This window comes from Rana temporaria, chromosome 5 (assembly GCF_905171775.1).
Source record: "Rana temporaria chromosome 5, aRanTem1.1, whole genome shotgun sequence".
Lineage (NCBI taxonomy): Eukaryota > Metazoa > Chordata > Amphibia > Anura > Ranidae > Rana > Rana temporaria.
Window position 1 is genome coordinate 100,300,759 of NC_053493.1, and position 23,965 is coordinate 100,324,723.

At 43.6% G+C, this 23,965-nt stretch overlaps 1 protein-coding gene across 1 annotated transcript in view; it reads left to right on the forward strand.

Annotated features, from left to right (window-relative positions):
- Positions 1-23,965, forward strand: part of CHN2 (chimerin 2) — a 438,139-nt gene that overhangs the window by 367,777 nt on the left and 46,397 nt on the right. The window contains exon 8 of the mRNA XM_040352931.1: positions 17,758-17,842. Coding sequence (XP_040208865.1) covers positions 17,758-17,842 — 85 coding nt within the window. The remainder of the gene's footprint in view (positions 1-17,757; positions 17,843-23,965) is intronic.

Here is a 23,965-nt window from a genome sequence, read left to right on the forward strand (position 1 = left end):
GTGGCAGCCAGTCAACTAGCATTTACAAAAGAGCTTAACAATAGCAACCTAGAAAAGCTTTTATAAAACGTATGCATAGTGTGTTGTACTAAATATTTAGATACATTACAAAGAATAACTGACAGACCCATGACATAGGACATAGGAGCCTAAACCTAGGAGAGGAGGATTAAATGGACAGGTGGTCTGCTGAATCACTGTATTTCATGTATATATAGTATAAGTTCAAATTACTCTTACACTATACTGGACCACATATAAAGAGAAACTTTACATGCACAGTTTTGACATGTGGCAAAGACTGTAACATTTGTGTAAACGTATACAACATTCCCGGTGTGTTTTATAGTGTCTTTGTGAAAAATATCTTCCTTTGCAAAGGGTTAAATGAAACATTTTTTTGTTTTAGTGAGATTAGGCACATGTCCAGGGGCAACATGCATAATCTTTTCCAGTACTGCCAGAGTGACTGATGCAGCAATTAAATAGTGAAATGTGAGGCAGTTAGTACACTTCTGGGGATATGTGGAATGTGACCTCAGAGTCACCACAAACTACAGTTTACCTTAAAGGATATGTAAACCCAATCACTAAGGGCCAGATTCACGTAGATGAGCGGCGGCGTAACGTATCGTAGATACGTTACACCGCCAACATTTTTCATCGCAAGTGCCTGATTCACCAAGCACTTGCAATGAAAACCTACGCCGGCAGCCTCCGGCGCAAGGCGGGCCAATTTAAATGGGCGTGTGCCATTTAAATTAGGCGCGCTCCAGTCCTGGACCTACCGCGCATGCTCCGTTTCCGAACTCCCGCCGTGCTTTGCGCAAAGTGACGTCATTTTTTCGAATTCCGTATTCCCGGACGGCTTACGCAAACGACGTTATTTTTTAAATTTCGACGCGGGAACGACGGCCATACTTTATACAGCAATACGATTGCTGTGTAAAGTTAAGGCACCGCCGTAACTCCTAATTTGCATACCCGACGCTGGTTTACGACGCAAACTCCCCCCAGCGGCGGCCGCGGTATTGCATCTTAAGATCCGACAGTGTAAAACAATTACACCTGTCGGATCTTATGGCTATCTATGCGTAACTGATTCTATGAATCAGTCGCATAGATAGTAACAGGGATACGACGGCGTATCAGGAGAAACGCCGTTGTTTCCCTTTTGTGAATCTGGCCCTAAGAACTCATATTAGAATCCTTTAGATTTATATTATTTTTAAATGTGCAGCTTAAATAAAATGCCTGCCGTTTCTGCCAGGTAAGTGCTTATGCAGGCACTTCCTGATATATAGTGACAACGCTTTGTCTCCCAACTGGACTCCTGCATTTTCACCCATTACAACCCATGCATTTCAAGTGGCAGCACTCCACAAATAGCCACCCTAACCCTGTAGCTGCAGGCACTGTGGAGTAAATCATCCTCAAAGTTCATAGCAGAATCACTGAAGTCCTTCTCGTCTTTTCCTCGGCAGCTTAGCTCATATTGTTCTTCCCAGTAGTTTAAACATTAAAATAAATCCAGTGGTCTCTCTTTGTTCAAAATATTTTTTGCCACCTTTTTGTATTTGCAGAGCTGAACTGTGATTGATGATACACAGATAATCTGTTCATTGTGGACTGAAGCCTGTCATGTACAGTAAGATGTTAAAGCGGAGTTCCACCTAAAAATGGAACTTCCGCTTAACCCACTCCTCGCCCCCTTACATGCCACATTTGGCATGTCATTTTTTTGGGGGGGGGAGTGGGGGCTTCAGGAGAAGGGGACTTTCTTGTCCCACTTCCTCCTTCTGCCGAGGGGCTGGAAAGGCGATTAGCTTAATCGCCTTTTCACAGCCCCTCCCTGTAGGCGAGCGCCTGTCCAATCGGACGGCGCCGCACCGCTCGTGCATGCGCACTGCCGCTCGCGCATGCGCAGTGGGTGCCCGGCCGTGAAGCCGAAAGCTGTCACTGCCGGGTGCCCACACTAAGAATGAAGGGGGGGCGAGGAGCGTAGCCCCGGCCGGCGCGTCGCTGGAGCCGTGGAGCAGGTAAGTGTCTGTTTATTAAAAGCCAGAAGCTGCACTTTTTGTAGCTGCTGACTTGAACTAAGTTTATTGGAGAAGTAAGCAACTGCTTATTGGTCACTATGCATTTTCCAGCATGCTGGCAAGTATTTGACCAAAACCAAACTTGGATTAAATCCCATGTTACGCTGAGGACAATGCAGGTGTTTTAAAGCAGAACTTCACTCACTCATTTACCATTGACTATTTGTAATCCTTATGCTGCAGTGCTAGAATTAGTAAATAGATAGAAAAGTATATTATATTTACTTGCTTCTTGGGTTATGGTCTAGGCAAATTATGTCATACATCCCAGGAGTCTTCAGGAGGGGAGGAAGGGCTTTATTAGCTAAGCTTACCCTCCTGTCTAGATGCCAGGGCTAAGGGCCAGGGACGTGCAGTCAGGGGAGGCAGGTGAGGCAGATGTAATAATGTCAAGATAGCCACACAAATTCTGCTCTGGCATGTTTCTTGCTAGGCACAGTGCTTTCTCAAAGAAATCTAGAGAAAGTGCTTTACCAAGTGTGAAACATGTCAGAGTAGAATTTGTTCCTGCTGGCTATTTTGATAGTGGAAGATTTTTATTTATTTTTTGCATCTCAGTATGTGGCATTCTTGCTGCTATAGAATTGTCACAAATATCTTATAATTAAATATAATTTATAATAAATTGTGTGCAAAAGTCTCAAACATTCATACAGCTGTCATGAAAAAGTGTTGTCATTTATGTGATATGTTTACATCCTATGGTTTCCAGTGCCATCTAGTGGCCATAATGCAATATTTACCTGAAATATCCCTATGAAGAAATATTGCATTATGGCCACAAGATGGCGCTGACGATCATAGGAAGTGAACATATTACACAAATCATGGCAATTATTAATGACGGCTGTATAAATGCTTTAGACATTTGCACACTTTTTTATAGACTACAAAGTGTACCTACCACATAAAACATCATTCAACTTCCCTTGGCCAAACCAGTTTGAATGAGTCAATTCGCAGAGATAGATTTATACAGCTGATTGCTGTAGATTTCTCTGACACATCCAGCTTGCACCCTCCCTCCTCCATACCCAGGTTAACCCAGCACAAACTTGCATGCTTATATAACGATTGTTAAGAAGATCGATCATTCTGTGGTTGACTCATGCATGCACGGCCAGCTACAATCTACTGCCTGCAGGACCAGCATTTGGTCTGTCAGGCAATGGCAATTAGCCTAATAGCATAAAATTATTATTTAGAGTTACATTCATGACACTGGAAATGGATTATGTGCTGGCTTAACAGTTTACAAATCTTCATCTGAAGAGGCATTTTTTGCAAATCAAAGCATTAAATATAGTAGCTCTTGAGTAACATCATGTTTTATAACTGCAGCCATTTACCATCCCCGTACGAAGATCCCTGGTGGCTGCCGACTATTACAGTAAAACATCCCATCTGTCCAAATGCTGAATAGATGTTATTGTATGCGGCCAAACTTGGTAAATCGGAATTTACAGAAATCCTTTGACTCATGTGGTTCTTCTGGGAAAAGAGGTCGGAAGTCTGTGAAAGTATGTGTGTGAGATCCTGGGAAAATATGCACTTTTTAACTCTGCAGAATGCAAATTGGCTTTCTCAGCCAGAATGAAAACAGTTTTTTTTCTGGTCATTTGAAAGAATTCCACTGAAAGTCGGTTTTTGTGAACAAAGGTGCATTTGCCTTTACTCGGTTTCGGACCATTGGCATCAAGTAACGCATTTGTTTGGATTCTATTGAGGTTTTATAATGATGGCACTTTCCTTTGAGTCTGTTAATCAGATCTCTAGTCCCGTGTATGCTCTGGCAGGCTGTACTATGGACTGTTATGAGGACAGAGACTGGGACTTCACACATTGATTTTTGAGGAATTGGGTCTTAAAAATAACATATTGATGTAAATTAAAGAGCTGTTGCCAGGGACGTAACTAGAAATCACAGGGCCCCATAGCAAAATGTTGTATGGGGCCCCCTTGCAAACAGCCCCCCCCCCCTGCCAGTGTGCCAATCAACTGCCGCTACTGTGCCCCATCAGATGCTGCCAGTGTGCCCATCAATTGCCGCTACTGTGCCCGATCAGATGCTGCCAGTTTGCCCATCAATTGCCACTACTGTGCCCCATCAGATGCTGCCAGTGTGCCCATCAATTGCTGCTACTGTGCCCCATCAGATGCTGCCAGTTTGCCCATCAATTGCCACTACTGTGCCCCATCAGATGCTGCCAGTTTGCCCATCAATTGCCGCTACTGTGCCCCATTAGATGCTGCCAGTTTGCCCATCAATTGCCACTACTGTGCCCCATCAGATGCTGCCAGTGTGCCCATCAATTGCCGCTACTGTGCCCCATCAGATGCTGCCAGTGTGCCCATCAATTGCCGCTACTGTGCCCCATCAGATGCTGCCATTGTGCCCATCAATTGCCGCTACTGTGCCCCATCAGATGCTGCCATTGTACCCATCAATTGCCGCTACTGTTCACCATCAGATGCTGCCCGGCACTTAACTGTCTTGCAGCGGGTCAGCGGCAGTCTCCTGCACGCCCTCCGTGTCTTCTTCCATCCTCTCTCAAGCATCCAATCACAGAGCCTGACGTTTCAGCCAATCAGGTGACCGGTAACAGACCTGATTGGCTAAGAGGCGGGTTTAGTGTTAGCAAAATGAATTCCTTCCCTTTGCTAACACACAACGACCATAGATAGATTCATGCAGTGCATGAATCTATCTATGGTGATTAGAGCGGTGCAGGAGAGAGGGGGCGGCGCTCCTGCGCCCTTTATGGACGCACAGCCACCAAATTCCTCATCCTCACTGGGCCCCACTCGGCTGCGGGCCCCATAGCGCCCATGTGGGTCACTATGGCGGTAGTTCCACCCCTTGCTGTTGCAGTAGCCAAGTATACAGTGAGGGGAAAAAGTATTTGACCCCCTGCTGATTTTGTACATTTGCCCGCTAACAAAAAAATGATCAGTCTATAATTTTAATGGTAGGTTTATTTTAACAGTGAGAGACAGAATAACAACAAAAATATCCACAAAAATGCATTGCAAAAAAGTTTTATAAATTGATCGGCCACCTTATGGACATCTACCCCCCAGGGATTGGCTGAGACAACATAAACATTCAGGCTGCTGATTTTCCTTTCCAGCCCACTACATTCTAGAATCCTTCAGAAGGCAGGGGGAAATGGTCAAACCTGCAACCTGTGTAGGCCAGAACAGCCCAAAGCAATCACAAGCTGCTCCACTGATTAGAAAGAAAAACAAAAACTACATTTACTTAACCATCCTGACAACGTGTCTGGGGAGGGGGTGGTACACAGAGATAGTCAGCAAACCTTTGATTAAGAGCAGACCTTTCTGTGGAATGTATGGCTTTAGTCTGCTGTAACCGCTTTTTAACAGTTTGTTGTTCAGTGTTTGAACATAAGTATTATCAATTACCTTTAGCCTGGGTTCACACTGCCTGTGACTTCAAAGTCATACCCCAGCGTGACTTTGGCACAACTTGCATGCAACTTCTTTAACAGAAGTCAGTGCAAGTCATACTAAAGTCGGACCAAAAGTAGTGCAGGAACCTTTTTCTAAGTAGGAGCGACTTAGGCCGCGTACACACGATCGGTCCATCCGATGAGAACGGTGCCTACACACCATCAGTTAAAAAAACGATCGTGTCAGAACGCGGTGACGTAAAACGTGTGTACGCGGCCTTAGTCAGTCCATTGCACTGAATAGGGTCCGACTTCTGATGCGACAAGTGCTCCAAAGTTGGAGCAAATTTTGCATCAGTGTGAACCCGGGCCTAAGTCAGTTTTTGCATCAATTGTTGTAGGATAACACACTGTAACACTTTCGAGTCTTATGCTCAGTAGTTTGTGCTTAGATCCTCACAAATAAACTGTCAAATCTGATTAATTTGCATTGCCAATCTTTTCAAAATACAATTTTTCTAAATATTCATATAAATTTTTCATCAATGGAAAGGAGTTCTAAGGCCTCGTACACACGACACGGCAAAAACCAGCAAGAAACTTGCTGGGATTTTTTTTTTGCCGAGGAAACCGGTCGTGTGTACATTTTTCGACAAGGAAACTGTTGAGGATCCCGTCGAGCCAAAAAGAGAGCATGTCTTCTTTTTCCTCGACGGGAATGGAGAAACTTGCCTTGTCGAGTTCCTCGACAGCCTAACAAGGAACTCGACGAGGAAAACGATGTGTTTCGCCCGTCGAGTTCCTCGGCTTCAGTGTTCTGGGATAAATAATTCTGACTTCTGCCAATTATGATTTCGGAGTCATTCAAACACAGAACAAGGTTCACAAACATTTCTTAATGCTATATATGGATATATCGTTGGTTATATAACCCCACAGGAAGAGAACAAAGCGTGACTTGTTGAAAGGGCTAAATGGTTTATAAGTGTATGAAGGAGACATAGTTCTGTTCAGTATGTCGATATTCTCGTGCTGCATCTTATGACTTCAATACTATCGTCTGTGAGTATTCCTCTTCTTTGAAACCAGCATATAACATCGCTATGCTCAGCCTCATAGATCTCTGTCTTCTCCTTAATTGCTTAGGGGGGGCAATATGTTGCCAGTGACGCCAGTTTAACAGTGTGCCTGTCACAGTAGGTAATGCATTACTCTCCATTCTAGACAGAAATGAACCTCATCATGCAGTTTTTTTTTTTATCTTGATCATGGCTTCTGCCAATAAAGGTTAAAACATTACTACACCAGTGAAAAAGGTCAGTAGGTTTCTGTCCCTTTAAAGATGAATCATCCATTGTCCTAATTGTCAAACAGGTATCGGATAGTGCTATACCTACTAGACCTGTTCTCAGAAAAGAACAAGCAAATCCTGGTATTCTAAAATCCATACATATTTGCCATATTTTCTATAGGTTCAGCAAGGCATAGTTCATATTTATTATATAAAGTCGGATTCCCAAAGGATCCAGAAGCCTCCAGAGTTTGAAGAGACTGCCAGTAAACTTCACCTTAGTTTAAAGTATAACCAAGGACAAAACGTTTCATTTTGGATGGAGTGGAGAGGGATTATAACGTTTGTCAGTTTTTATTGCTGTCTGTGCCCCCGTTATGGAGATACATACTCTGGGGCAGATCCACATACATACGCTGCGCCCAGCGCAGATGTCAAATACGCTACGCCGCTGTAACTTACTTTGAGTTGGTTTGAATCCTCAACGAATTTGCGCCGTAAGTTACGGCGGCGTAGTGTATCTCTCGCGGCGGAATTCAAATTGGGCGGGTAGGGGGCGTGTTTCATTTAAATGAAGCGTGTCCCCGCGCCGAACGAACTGCGCATGCGCCGTCCGTAAAAACTCCCAGGGTGCCTTGCTCCAAATGACGTCGCAAGGACGTCATTGTTTTCAACGTGAACGTAAATGTTGTCCAGCCCCATTCACGGACGACTTATGCAAACGACGTCAAATTTTCAAAATTAGACGCGGGAACGACGGCCATACTTAACATTGTGTACGCCACCATATAGCAGCTTTAACTATACGCCGGAAAAAGCCGAACGGAAACGACGTAAAAAAATGCGACGGCCGGTCGTACGTGCGTGGATCGGCGGAAATAGCTAATTTGCATACTCGACGCGGATTACGACGGGAACGCCACCTAGCGGAAGCCGAAAAATTGCATCTAAGACCCCTTTGTACGCCTGTAGGATCTAACACAGATGCCGTCGTATCTTGTTTTGTGGATACCAAAACAAAGATACGACGCACAAAAATTTGAAATTACAAGAGATACGCCGGCGTAATTTCATTGAGGATCTGCCCCTCTCTATTTATCCTGTTTACTATTATCGTTGAAAGTGGACATAAAAGAAAATCCCAGATTTTGGGATGTCCCCAGAAAAGTAATAGAGGCGAAATCCTCCAATGGGGACACTAGTTCTGGTGACCCCAAGAAATTCCCTTAATTTGCAGAGAATTTCTCTCACTTCCTGTCTGGCTATGGCAAAGGAAGTGAAGGGAAATCTACGCAATGGGACACAGATGGCGAAAAAAAATCAGATGGTTTATAACTAGGGTTGTCCAGATACCGATACTAGTATCGGTATCGGGACCGATACCGAGTATTTGCGGGAGTACTCGTACTCGCGCAAATGCTCCCGATACCTAAATAGAATACTTTTTTTGTATTTATCAACATGTTCTATGAAAATTCTTTGAGTTTTTTACTACTGCGTGACAAGCAAATAAAACATTTTTATTCATTTTTACTCATTTTTATTCTTTTATAATGTCTTGAGTTAGAGTTCTTCATAATTCTAAAGAAAATATCCTTAGTCTGTATTGTGGTTTGAAAACTGTCACATGACATTTAAAAAAAGTATCGGTAATCGGTATCGGCGACTACATGAAAAAAAGTATCGGTACTTGTACTCGGTCCTAAAAAAGTGGTATCGGGACAACCCTATTTATAACCCTCCCTTGCTCTATTCAAAATAAAAAATGCAAAGTTTTGCCTATAGTTCTACTTTAACGTTGAGAAGCTAACGAGGTTTGATCCGTATAAAATAAATAAGGAGTCCAGATTTTCCAGTACTTTTCTTCTTGGTCCTTCAGTAACATGGTTAGGTTCTTCATCTGCTGAATCTCAGTAATTCGAGCAAGCCAGTACATCCAATTAGCCACAACTACATTTAAGATTATATTATAATGATATTTGTGGCTTTTGGTCAGCAAAGTGGATGTGGAATATCATTTGTTTTTAAATGGAAGGGCTGCGTAGTGTGATTTGGGGGTTAATTTGAAAATGCTAGTTGCCTGACTCTTATTGATCTAAACCAGTGGTCTCCAAACTGCGGCCCAGGGGACGGATGCGGCCCTTTGCTTTTGTTATCCCGCCTTTAGGGCAATATTCCATCCACTGACACCAACCATAGGCACAATTCCTGACCACACAAAGGGGCAAAATTGTTCCCATATACACCATTGAAGGGCCAAAATTTCTTCCAATGACACCGATGGGGCACTATTTCTCCCACTGATAATGATACCAATGATGGGCCACTATTTCTCTTAATGATGCCAATGACAGGGCACTATTCCTCCAATTGACACCAATGATGAGGCACTATTCCTCCCAATGATACCAATGATAGGACACAATTTCTCCCACAGACACCAATGATAGGACACAATTTCTCTCACTGACACCAACAGGGGGTCACCTTTCCTCCCAATGACACCAACAATGGGGCACAATTCCTCCCACTGACATTAATGATGAGGCATTTTTTTGCTCCCACTTATGCCAGGGAATTTTCTATTCTCACTGACCACAATCCGTCCCCCCTAAAATCTGAAGGACAGTAAACTAGACCTTTATTTAGAAATCTTGGAGACCTCTGATCTAAACAATTCCAAGTTTTGAGCTGTTGAATAGCAAGTTTGCAGATCAGCAGTTATGACTTTTCATCACTGACTTGTTCAGGGCAAGTGGCTCTGCTATGATAAATGCTCCCCTATACTATGAAGAATAAAAATGCTTACAAGTCCAGTACTGTCCCCTTTTCAGCTGCAGGTCTCCTTCCATGCCACCATGTTGTTCTTTTGTTGGCTGTCTCTTCCTGGTTCTTGTGGTTGACTCACTGATAACGTGACTGACCTTCCATAGAAGGAGATCTGGCACCATGTCATTCTCTAAAGTGGCAACCCTAGGTGAGAGTCTTTTGCGCACGCATCTTCCACCTACAAACTCCTACATTATCCATTTCACAAATCACAGAAGGCAGGAAATTGGCACGTCACTCTCATGTATGTGAGGAAAGCAAAAGTGGGATGCCAACAGCTGTAAGAATATGTTTAAAACGTATTTATAAAATATAAAAATTGTCAGTGTTTTATTAGGAGGAAGGAAAGACGTGGGAGCATATTTTTGATGAAATGTTACTAAAAACAGTGTAGTATAAACTAGGGCTGTGCAAATTAACTTTTTGATCGATTAAAATTCTTTTGATTGGTACTCACCTCTCTGCCAGCTTCTGGGCCTTCAGGGAGTTCCGTTGGAGATCCGGTGACTTCACGGACACCGGCTGGGCTTGCCGTGCCCATCTGAAGGGCTCCTTTGCTGTGCCTTCATATCTGCATGCCAGCGGGACCTTACTATCTGCCACACGCAAGGGCTGTTACACTTCCCTCTTTCACTTCCCTCTATCAACCTGGGATTCTACAACCATCCACTGGGACGTGTGATAGTTCCCTTCATGGGACATCTACATGCCGACGGACTGATGTTAACCTCTCCTCATCTGGATTCAGCAGTGGTATCGTTGTACACATTTTTATACCAGTGTCATACTTAGCTACATGTTTTTATGACTGCTTTTGGTACCGTTTGGTATTACTCGCACCATTTTTTACAGTTTATGTAGCTACATCGATTTTATCTCCAGTGCAATATTTATTTTGTTACCTACTTGAAGACTATAAAAGTTTTAATGCTATTCCCATCGAGCGCGGCCTTTGTGTGTTTTTTTAATCCTGCTATCCATTTTTCCAGTGGTTGGTAGCTGCACTGGGAATCAGCCTGCAAGGAGATCAGCTAAAAGGAGTTGGATCTGTATGTGCGTTATAATTAATCGAAATTAGTGGATTAATCGATTAAAAAAAAAAAAAACGACAGTTACATCCCTAGTATAAACTTGTATTCAACTTTTACATGTACATGTAATTCTGTTGTATTTTTTTCATGCACAAAACACATTTATGCAACCTGAGAAAGTCATTGCACCTGTCTGTTAAAATTCCCACTTGAAGCCTCTCCATCTCATGAGATTTACACTATATACAGTTCTTATACTTTCATTAAATCCAGAATATATTTTTCTCCTGTCATTCCCTGGTATAAGCTCTAATCCATTTGTACTAAACTGTTATATAAACCATATTTTTATGCCACAAGAATAAACCCCATAATCATCATTTTCTGAAATGTTTTCGCTATAGAGAAGCAATTATCTTTGATGTTGGCCACATAAGTATATGTTTAGTATTTTCTAACTGGGACGCTGAAATGCTGAAGCTACACAAATGCTTGCAGTGATTTAGTCATTTGATTTTATTGGTCTTTGTCCCTAGATATGGTTTTTAAAAGTCATGATTATCTGGGCCTTGTTCTACATCTGACGCACAGATTGCTTAAAATACAACTTTGAAAATTACTTGTTTCCAAAACAGTTTTCAGCACTTGCGTATGTTGAGGCATCATGTGTTAATTGACAGAAATCTTCCTTTTATGTTCCCACAGTCTCTAGTTTTTGTTGTTGCTGAGGTATAGTTGTATATTCACCAGGGCTTTTTTTCAGGGGGAACTTGGGGGAACTCAGTTCCACCACCTTTGGCTCAGACCCTTTGGTGCCTGCTCACTACAATCATTTGTAAACACAGAAGTCTGGTTTCTGTGTTTACAAGTGACAGCTCTGCACTCTGTGTGTAACCCCCTGAACTCTGTATGTAATGCAATTCTGGTATTTAATGCCTCTTTAAGACCCTTCTACTGTTTTTGAAATCTGAACAGGGTCGTGGTTGAGTTCCTACACCTATTTTCTGAGAAAAAAAGCTCTGATATTCACAATGTATGTCTTCTGATCTAACTTACTTTATTATTTAATACCACAACATAAAGGACAGAAAGGACAGAAATGTAATAGAAATAATAGCAACATATCAGACTTTACCTTTTAAACAGCTGTTATTATCAGAATAGTCATCATTAGTTTGTGATTTTTAGAAGGAATCGGTCAGCATGGCCTATGTGAGTTGTCATTGCTGACTTAACCACTTCCTTACTGGGCACATATACCCCTTCCTGACCAGGTGAAATTTCAGCTTGTGGCACTGCGTCATTTTAACTGACAATTGCGCGGTCGTGCGACGTGGCTCCCAAACAAAATTGACGTCCTTTTTTCCCCACAAATAGAGCTTTCTTTTGGTGGTATTTGATCGCCTCTGCGGTTTTTATTTTTTGTGCTATAAACAAAAATAGAGCGACAATTTTGAAAAAAAAAACAATATTTTTTACTTGTTGCTATAATAAAATAGCCCAATTTTTTTGTAAAAAACATTTTTTTTTTCTCAGTCTAGGCGATACGTATTCTTCTACATATTTAAAAAAAAAAAATCGCAAGAAGCGTCTGGTTTGCGCAAAAGTTATTGCGCTTACAAAATAGGGGACAGAATTATTATTATTTTTTATTATTATTTTTTTTTTACTACTTATGGCGGCGATCAGCATTTTTTTCGTGACTGCGACGTTATGGCGGACACATCGGACACTTTTGACACATTTTTGGCGCCATTCACATTTATACAGCGATCAGTGCTATAAATATGCACTAATTACTGTATAAATGTGACTGGCATTGAAGGGGTTAACACTAGGGGGTGAGGAAGGGGTTAAATGTGTTTCCCTAAATTGTGTTCTAACTGTAGGTGGAGGGGGGGTGACTGGGGGTGGTGACCGATCTGTGTCCCTATGTACAAGGGACACAGATCCGTCTCCTCTCTCCCCTGACAGGACGTGGAGCTCTGTGTTTACACACAGAGCTCCACGTCTTGTCCCTGTAGCCGCCGATCGCGAGTCCCTGGCGGACATCGCAGCCGCCAGGCACTCGCATCGGCATCTCAGCGATGCGGCGAGCACGCGCGCGCCGCCGTCTGACGCGCGCGCGCCCGCCCCGCTGGATGCGCGCGCAGGCCGTCTTTTTACGGCCTGTTAGAGATTCACAACCACCCCGAGGCCGTATAAAGTCGTACGGCCGTCGGGTAGTGGTTAAAGCAACACTAAAGGCAATTTTTTTTTTTTTTTAAATAACAAACATGTTATACTTACCTCCACTGTGCAGCTCGTTTTGCACAGAGTGTCCCCCTAACCCTGTCTTCTGGGGTCCTTCGGCGGCTGTCTCGGCTGCTCCTCGAAAAAGCTGCGCCCATCTAATTCTCTCTGGATCTGGCCCTAAGTTTCTTTTTTCATTCATCACAAAAGGTTCATTTTTATGTTGCTTTTTTTAAAAAAAATTCAATGCACTATATAGGTCTTTTATAATTGGTCATGCACTTTTCAGTAGCATTTGTTTTGAAAGCCAACAGATTTTTATTACTATTATAATAGGGCCAACAGTTTACGCAGCGCTTTACAACTTGACTGTAGACAGTACAAATACAATACACTTTAATACAGTAGGAATCAGAGGGCCCTGCTCCTTAGAGCTTACAATATAAGAGGGAGGGTCAATAGATACTGTACAAGAGGTAATACTGTGGGGGATGTGCTGATGGAGAAAAGAAATGTACAGTTGTTAGGTGGGGGCCAGATAGGCTTCTCTGAAGAGTTTCTTTTTTAGGGATAGTCTGAAAGTGGATAAAGTAGGAGAAAGTGAGACAGATTGGGGGTAGAGCATTCCAGAGGATGGGAGAGGCTCTGGAGAAGTTCTGAAGGCCAGTTTGAGATGAGATGACAAGGGAGTTTGAGAGCAGGAGGTCTTGGGAGGAGCGAAGAGAACGATTAGGTTGGCATTTTGAGACTAGGTTAGTGATGTAGCTGGGGGGCCAGGTTGTGGATGGCTTTGTAAGTTATAGTTAGTATCTTGAATTTAATTTGTTGGCTGAGTGGTAGTCAATGGAGTGATTGGCAGAGGGGTATAGCAGCATTCATGATGGACTGAAATGGGAATAGCCTATGTAAGGGTAAGCCAATGAGGAGGGAATTGCAGCAGTCAAGGCGGGAGATGACCAGGAAGTGGATTAGAAGCTTTTCGGTGACATTGGTTAGGAAGGGACGTATCTTGGAGATGTTGCAGAGGTTGAGGTGGCAAATTTGGATAGCGATAGGATGTGGGGCCGAAAGGTTAGTTCAGAGTCCAAGATTACACTTAGGCCCCGTACACACGTCCGAGAAACTCGACGAGCAAAACGATGTGTTTTGCTCGTCGAGTTTCTCGGACGTGTGTACGGGTTCCTTGTGAACCCGCCGAGGATCTCGGCGAGCCAAGTTTCCCCATTGACTAACGAGGAAATAGAGAACATGTTCTCTATTTGGCTCGACGAGTTCCTCGTCGGCTTCCTCGGCCAAAAGTGTACACACGACCGGGTTCCTCGGCAGAATACGGCTCCGATCGAGTTTCTGGCTGAATTCTGCCGAGAAACTCGGTCGTGTGTACGGAGCCTCAGGACCTTGGCATGGGGGGACAAGTGGATAGTTGAGCCGTTGATATTGACAGAGAAATCAGGGGAAGATTTCATTATATACACCTTTATTTGGTAAATAACACTTGAAATTTGGTTTATTTATACTTTACAGTACAGAGGTAAACATTTATTGATTTGAGCATCTATAGGTAGCTCTGCTTCATATTTCTTAGAATAATGCCCATATATATTACTTTTGCATCCCTTAAGGAAGGTCATATTTGAGTGTAGGTGTGTTTTCATACCTTAAAGTCAAAGTAGTATTTCAGGCTGTAACAAACTAAACCTGAAATTGCTCCCACCCCACTTCTAACTCCTATTCTAACTACCTTGTAGAAGGAAGATGCTTATACTTACCTATTCTCAGGGCGTTACAGTCCACTCACATAGCAGCTGGCTTCGGGGCAGAGGAGAGAGCACCAACAACAGATGGAATGCCTGGGCAGTGACCTAACCTATAGGCTTACTATGAGCCATCCATTGTCGGCTGTCCCTCTTCTTCCCCAAAGCCACCACTGAAGTGACTTGAGAATCGATGGGTATAAGCATCTGCCTTCTACAGGGTAGTTGGAATTGGAGTTGGGGGGGTGGGAGCCGTTTTAAGCTTATATTGTCATTAGTGTTGCTCACGAATATTCGTATTGCGAATATTCGGCTCGAATATGGCATATTCGAGTATTCGCGATATATTTCGAATTTCGCAAATGAATATTCGCAATTCCGAATATTCGCATGTTTTCAATTTTATTTTTAAAACAGATCACATCCTATCGACGTCTAAAAGCATTGCTGGTATGATTAGAGACCCTGGGCCGAGTAGCTAAGCTGAGGCGATCCTTTTATGTTGCAGAATATAAAAAAAAAAAAATTGCGAATTTTCGCTAATGCGAATGCGAAAATGATTGCGAATTTTCGATAACTGTGGTAGGAGAACTCTGATTGTCTCTGATGCAAAAGGGGGGGGCTTTGTGTATGTTTCTGTTGTTAATATTTGTATGTTTGATATTATTTTTTTTTGTAAGAAAGAAAAAATTGCGCATACCTTAAAAAAAGGGGAGAATACAGCAGCAACTCAAAAATGTTATACAACATAAATTAATACAAGACAGAAAATGGAGTCGCTCTACAAGAATAAAAAATATGTCTAGTGACAAGACATGTGGGCAAATTATAAAATAAGCAAGCGCAAATAACTTGTGAAATACACAGTGAAACAAATATATAAAGAAATATAGTCCCAATATTAGAAAAATAATCTTTCATAAAAATGTCTTTTATATGTGAAGTGAAAAAAAGTCCAAAGCATGCAGCATGAACGTGTTCAATCTTCAAGGTGTTTGATTGACAAACGGCTGTGACAGATGGATAGAGTAAAGAATCACCACCAAAGCAAAACACTTTTTATTTTCTATTGTAAAATATCAAGAATATTCTGAGCCAATCAGAGTGCTCCTTCCGCATTTGCCGAATATTCGCAGTTATTTTGTATTGTAATATATCAAGAATATTCTGAGCCAATCAGAGTGCTCCTTCCGCATTTGCCGAATATTCGCAATTATTTTGTATTGTAAAATATCAAGAATATTCTGAGCCAATCAGAGTGCTCCTTCCGCATTTGCCGAATATTCGCAATTATTTTGTATTGTAAAATATCAAGAATATTCTGAGCCAATCAGAGTGCTCCTTCCGCATTTGCCGAATATTCGCAATTATTTTGTATTGTAAAATATCACGAATATTCTGAGCCAATCAGAGTGCTCCTACCGCAGTTATCGAAAATTCGCAATTATTTTCGCATTCGCAATAGCGAAAATTCGCAATAATTTCATTTCGATAAAATATCACGAATATTCGAATTTAGCGAATATATCTCGAATATTCGACTATATATTCGAGATATATCGCGAAATCGAATATGGCGTATTCTGCTCAACACTAATTGTCATCAAAGGCGTAGAGATGGAGACTCTTACAAAGAAATGGGGGGTCTTTACATTCGGGAAATCTGTTATTATCTGTCAGCGTCATTTACTAAAAAAAAATCTTTCTATGGATCCATGAGGCTACTGTGGCAATCCATCTTGAGACTACGCAGCATGATTATAGGCATTTTATGACATTTTAAACAATAAATTTGATTTAAAGTTGGGAAACTTGCCTGTGAATTTGTTTTTCATTCTAGGAAGGTTCACTTTAATTACTAGTTAATATTTCAAATGTAAACCGGAAAATTGGTAATGTGCAAACGTAATAAAAAATGTCATTAGCTGGGCACAAAACTTTAAGAAAGTCTATTTGCAGTTTGGAAAACACATCTAGGGCCAGATCCACAAAGAACTTACGGCGGCGTATCTATTGATACGCCGCGTAAGTTCTATGATTCGCCGTCGTATCTTTGTTTTGTATCCACAAAACAAGATACGCCTGAATTTGGGCTAGATCCGACTGACGTACGTCTTAGTACGCCGTCGGATCTTAGGTGCATATTTACGCTGGCCGCTAGGTGCCGCTTCCGTTGATTTCCGCGTAGAGTATGCAAATTAGTTAGATACGCCGATTCTCAAACGTACGTCCGCCCGGCGCATTTTTTTACGTCGTTTACGCAAGGCTTTTTTCGGCGTAACGTTACCCCTGCCTCTATGAGGTGTACGCAATGTTAGGTATGGACGTCGGGACAGCGTCGAATTTTCCGTCGTTTGCGTAAATCGTTTGCGAATAGGGCTTTGCGTAAGTTACGTTCACGTCGAAAGGATTGACTATTTGCAACGTGATTTCGTGCATGCACACTGGGATACGTCCACGGACGGCGCATGCGCCATTTGTAAAAAGCGTCAATTACGTGGGGTCATACCAGATTACCATACAACACGCCCACTCCAAGCCTACTTTGAATTACGCGGGCTTACGCCGGCAGATTTACGTTACGCCGGCCCGCATATGGGAGCAAGTTCTTTGTGGATACCCTAGGAGCCACTCTGATTTACGGCGGCGTAGCGCATATGAGATGCGCTACGCCGACCTAAATATACGCCAGTTTTTGAGGATTTGGCCCCCTGTGTGGAATTGCTTCTCCTCACAAAAGCTCCTAAAGCTAACTATAATAGTAAAGGAAAGGTTAGGCCAGTGTTTCTCAACTCCAGTCCTCAAGGCGCCCCAACAGGTCATGTTTTCAGGCTTTCCATTATTTCTCAAAGGTGATTTGATCAGTTTCACTGCCCTAGTAATTACCACAGCCATTTCATCTGAGGGAAAACCTGAAAACATGACCTGTTGGGGCGCCTTGAGGACTGGAGTTGAGAAACCCTGGGTTAGGCATACCAATTGTGTTATTTTACGAGTTTAAAAAGAAAAATTCAGGACCTTTGCATGGCATGTATTATAATGCAGCATTTTGTCTTGTCTATCTGTCCTAGTCAGTCTTCTCATGACCATGTCTTGTCTTTTTTGCAGGTACACACATTTCGGGGACCGCACTGGTGTGAATATTGTGCAAACTTCATGTGGGGCCTTATTGCTCAGGGAGTCAGGTGTTCAGGTATGGTAACCTCATCTGATTCTTTTTATCAGCAATCTCTTGAATTTCACCATGTTTATTGTAAGCACCGTGGTTTCTTTGCACTCTTTAAAGGTCAAAACACAACTGAATCCAAAAGGGCAAATGAAGATATATTGGTACATTGCCCTATAATAAACAGGCAGCGAGGTTACTCCTAGAGATTCTGGTGAGAAACAGAGACCAGTCTGACCTTATGCAGACCTTTCCATAATATCCCACAGTTTGCTTGCGTTTTCTGTTTATGGAAAAATAGAGAAGAAAGTAAACTTCACTGGTGGGCAGACTGGCAATGGTAGGAAGAGAGCGCTCTGAGATAGTCATGGGAAAAGCTACTGTGCTGAGTGCTGATGGAGCATTGGACACCGCTTATGGTATATTCTACAGAGAAATAGAAAATGAATAATAGATAAAGCATGTTTTTTTAGACAGGATTCAGGCTGGTATTTTCTTCTCATGTGGCAGGATGAACATCCCACATCAGCCAGCAACAGACTCTGCAAAACATGACCCATATGGCATAAAATACACACACAGTCCCTGCACTAGCAATAGAACATTTACAAAGAAATAAACACAAAGTATTTAATATCACAAGCAGCTGTATTGTACTCTGGTCAAATGTTCTTAAATTTTTACCTAAAAGTTCCAGTGCTAAGTGTATAATACAACATAAAATGTGCATATGTATGTAGCGCCCCCTTACTTTTAGTATGGGCACTACGCTAATTAGTGGGGGAATGAGAGAGATAAGTTGCTCTCATTCCTAATTGTGCTAAATTTGGGCTGCTGCCATTCCTTAACTGTCCTGTGGGTCAATCTGCGCTCCAGGGATGCGATCCCATCCCTGGGCGACAGCTGGCGCTAGAGGGGTTCTGGCAGAGCCACTTTTCCCCAGCAGCCAATTAGAGAGTTTTCCCTCGCGGGGCATGCTGGGGGAGGGTATATCTGTGGCAGATGCCATTGTTCTTGGTTCTTCGCAGGTTCCTGGTTCCGGGTGCGGCACCCACCTTTAGGGCCTACCTGGCCTACCTGGCCTGGGGCACACGCAAACGCGGAGTTCCTGACTCTGAGCCCTCATGGCCTGGAGCAACTGATGCTGCCAGGGGCCCCAGTGACTTACTGGGTCCCCAACTCTACTGAAGAGGTCCTAAGCTACGTGCTGTGCGGTGGGGGATCGGCTCAAGGAGAACCCGGAGGCAGGTTATCTGAGAAGCTTGAATGAACCATCGGGGATCTGGGTGACCGAACACTGACAGATAACCTTAGCACTGTCAGTCGGTGACCCCAAAGAAAAGACTGGGGAGGAATTGCTCTGCTGTTCACCATTGTCCGCATTGAGCCTGTGGAAAAAGTCCTCATCTGCATCTTATTTAAGGTCAGAGCCAAGTCAGTGGTAGTGACTTGTTCTTCCCAGCAACTTTAAAGTGACCCTTCGGCTGCCAGGCTTGTGGCAGGAGTCTGTCCGGGGGCACTTCACCCACGCTGGCTAGAGTGGCGACGAACTGTATCTACTACTACTGAGAGCAGGATTGCTCTTTTCATATCCAGGCCTGATACTGCAAAGTTCTCTTACTTCATCAACCTTTTCTGTCTACCTCATGTTGATGTTGGTCGTGTTGGACCGAGAAATAAAGCATTCAGAAAATCTTACTTGCTGATTGGACATTCGTTTACTGCTCTACTCACTACAAGCACCCTAGACAACGATTTAAGGTAACTTAATACGCCGATCCCAAATCAACCAGCGGCTCCTGAGGGGGTAGCGCTACATGTACACAACAAAAGGTAGAAGGTAAATAACAGTTGGAAATGGACCAATATATAAAAGGTGCTCCACCCAAGACTAAAATGCCAAAATTATCATATCCAATTAATATATCCAGAGTACATTAATGATGATGCTGAAATGTTTAAAGCAGAGGGAACGATCCACAACACCAGTGCTTCATATCAGACTATAAAATGCCAACTCCCTGTTCTATTAAATCTACAGGAAATAGATCTAACAGCTAAAATCCAAGTAAGTTTGCCTTCAAACTGCTATATGTACAAAATCCACCAGCTCTGAGAGACAATGGGGTTGATTTACTAAAGAGAAATCCACTCTGCACTACAAGTGCACTTGTAAGTGCAGTCGCTGTAGATCATTGTAGATCTGAGGGGAAGCTCTGAAATTAGGGGAAGCTCTGCTGATTTTATCATCCAGTCATGTGCAATCAAAAATGCTGTTTTTTTTTTTTCCTTTCATATCCCCCTGAGATCTACAGCCACTGAACTTTCAAGTGCACTTATAGTGCAAAGTGGATTTGCCTTTTGTAAATAACCCCCAATGTCCGCTCACTTCTCAGTTGCAGCAAATCTTTAAAGAATTCCTGGTCACACGTACAGCAGCCATTGTTTGTTGTTTAACCACTTCCCGCCCGGTCAAAAGGCAATTGACGTCCAGGAAGTGGTTCTGTTATCCTGACTGGACGTCTATTGACGTCCAGCAGGATAACATGCCGGCACGCAGCGCGACCATCGGTGATGCGGGGTGTCAGTCTGACACCCTGCATCCCTGATCTCGGTAAAGAGCCTCTGGCGGAAGCTCTTTACCACGTGATCAGCCGTGTCCAATCACGGCTGATCACAATGTAAACTGGAAGTGCCATTGATCGGCTCTTCCTCACTTGTGTCTGACAGACGCGAGTAGAGGAGAGCTGATCGGCGGCTCTCCTGACAGGGGGGGTTTGCGCTGATTATTCATCAGCGCAGCCTCCCCTCGAATGCCCACACTGGACCACCAGGGAAGCCGCCAGGACCACCAGGGAAGCCTTCAACATGTGGATGGCCAGGTACATCCCCCATGGCCATCCACATGTTTCAAAACATGCCCAACATGTGCCAATAAGTGCCCACAACTGGGCACTGACTGGCACCATAATAGTACATAAAAAAGTGATGTCCAGCAATACCACCACCATAGTAATCAGTGCCACCCATCAGTGTCCCCTAAGTGCCACCCATCAGTGCCCATCTGTGCCACCTATCAGTGCCACCCATGTGTACCCATAAGTGCCACCCATATGTACCCATCAGTGCCACCCATAAGTACCCATCAGTGCCGCCTATGAGTGCCCAGCAGTGCCGGCTATGAGTGCCCATCAGTGCCGCCTATGAGTGCCAGATACCAGTGCCGCCTATCAGTGCCCATTAGTGCCGCCCATCAGTGCCGCCTATCAGTGCCCATCATCAGTGTTTATCAGTGCCACCTAATTGGTGCCCATCGGTGCCGCCTTATCAGTGCCCGTCAGTGCAGCCATATCAGTGCCTGTCATTGAAGAAGAAAACTTATTTATTTACAAAAAAAATAACAGAAACAAATAAAAAACAATTTTTTTTCAAAAATAAAAATCGCAGTGGTGATAAAATACCACCAAAAGAAATCACTATTTGTGGGAACAAAATGATAAAAAATCTGTTTGGGTACAGTGTATTAGGACCGCACAATTGTCATTCAAATTGCGACTGGCTTGGGCAGGAAGGTGCGTAAGTGCCGGGTATTGAAGTGGTTAACGTTCAATAACAAGCTTCTTATACATTACATTTTGCCAGTTATTCTCATCTTTACACAAGTTCTTTTTTCTACATCTGCCAAAGACTAATGGCTGCACGTGCGGCCAGGGATTCTGTGGATCCTGTTGCACCTGAGACAGTGGGCTGAATGTAAGAGTAAAGTCGGCCATATTTGGCAAAATGTGGCAGTTTCAGAAGGAAACAATTCAGCCAGCAAAGTACATAGATAGATATTTAGCATGTATGGGATCTGGTGAATTTTTCCCCACTTGATTAGTGCTGCAGGCTATAGCCAGTAACGCTGATTACAGTATTGTGACTGGGGGGTTCTCCCCGCTGTCTCTGAAGCCTCTCTAGTGCTCTGGCTGGTGGTCACAGCGTCTGCATCATCGGTTACAATGCAGGACTGGTAGTCCTGCTTTATAAGTGAGGAGTCCAGTTTTGAAACAATGATTACTCATGTGATTTATGTTGTACATGAATGAGACCGTAAATAAATAAATAAATAACTATGCAAAGTTCAGCTGATTTGTGCTTTTATGTGTTTAGTGAACTGAAAAAGGCAAATAAGGTGCTCTTGTTGTGAATAGAGGCTGCTGTGTGCTTGGTTGCGTTGTACTATAGACTTCTGACTGTACGTGTCAGTACATGTGGACACATTGGCCCGGATTCACAAAGCACTTACGCCGACGTATCTCGAGATACGCAGCGTAAGTCTATCTATGCGCCGTCGTATCTGTGCGCCGTGCCCACAATCTGAGATACGCCCAAAAATAGGCTTCCTACGACCGACGTAACTTGCCTACGCTGTCGTATCGTGGGCGCATATTTACGCTGGGCGCATTTTCCGCTCCCATTGATTTTCTATGCACATATGCAAATGAGGGAGATACGCCAATTCACGAACGTAGTTGCGCCCGGCGCATAATATACGCGGTTTGCGTAAGTCGTACTTCCGGCGTAAAGTTATTCCTAATATAGGAGGCGCAACTCATGCAAAGGTATGGACCAGGGAACACAAGCCGTCGTATCTTTTGTCGTTTACGTTGTACGTGAATATGACTAGGCAGAGGTTACGTTCACCTCGTAGGCAGTGATTCAACGTATCTTAGGCAGTTGTTTCGACGTGATTCTGAGCATGCGCACTGGGATGCGCCCACGGGACGGCGCATGCGCCGTTCATTTTAAGTACTTCTATGGCGCTTGGCCCATCATTTGCATGGGGTCATGCCTCATTAGCATGGCTCACGCCCACTTCCACCTACGCTGGCTTACGCCGAGGAAACCCAGCGTATCTTTAACAGCGAGTGGGCGCAAGTGCTTTGTGAATCCAGTGCTTGCCTCTGTGCGCTGCGCCGGCGTAGCGTAAAAGAGATACGCTACGGCGGCATAAATATGCGCCGATGTATGTGAATCCGGGCCAGCATGTATGAACAGAATTTGGCAAAAAGGGTAGCGTTAGGCTATTTATTGAAAGAATTTGAAGGATGGACACTTCATAAAGTGATTTCAGCTAATCTAAAGGGTAATTTTATAAAGGATTTTGTCCTTTTTATTTGATTTTTATACGGTCATAAGGTTTTAAACAGATACATTTTGTACTATTAATATAAAATCGTTTCTACAAATAAACATTAAGTACAGGATTCACCTATGACACATGATTCACATCGTATTATAGGTTTTCTAAAGGGAGAGCACAGCAGAAGCTGTTTGCTTTCATACTCTCTCTCTGACTGAAACCGCCTATGAGGTCCGCTAAGCAGGCATGGGGAGGGTGTGAGCAGTGGTTCTAACTCATTCTATTGTGTGTAAGCTATATCAGGGCCAGTGTTGAATAGATTTTTGTTAGTGTCAGAATAGTTTTACATTACCATACAATTCTATAGGAAAGTAAAACCCACTTGTAGCAGGTCAAATGCAGGTTACAAGGTCGACTGCAGGTCAGATGTGCTTGCTAGAAAAGGTCGACCAAAGCGAACCTGTGCAGGAGTCGAAACAAAAGGTGGAACTCACAATGCCTAAACCAGGGGTGCCCAACCGCTGGCCCGCGGGCCAGGCCCTCCGATGTGGCCGTCATGTCTTGCTCTGAGATGGCGGGTCGGCAAGCCCAGATCGCGGGTTCCCGACCCACCATCTCCGAGCATTAGTGCGAAGAATGGGGTCATGTGCAGCGCCCGTGGCTGGCCTATCCGTGATCGCGGTGGGGCTGGCCTATCCGTGATCGTGGCGGGGCCATGGGGCTGGCCTATCAGTGATCACGGTGGGGCTAGCCTATCCGTGATCATGGCCAGCCTGGAGTCCCGCCTCCGCCGCATTGTGAACACCGCTGCCTTCACTTCCCTCCAGGCTCTCCCTCTCCTACGGATTGATGAAAGCTACAAGCTGCAGGTGAGGGGATATATACAGTCTGGGGAGAGAGGGAACAGCCAGCCAGAGTTAGAGTCAGTATAAATAAAAAAAGTCTGGTGTCAGTATATGTTTAGTGTAGTGGGCAGTGCAGTGAAGTGGACAGTGCAGTGGTCAGTGCAGTGAAGTGGTCAGTGT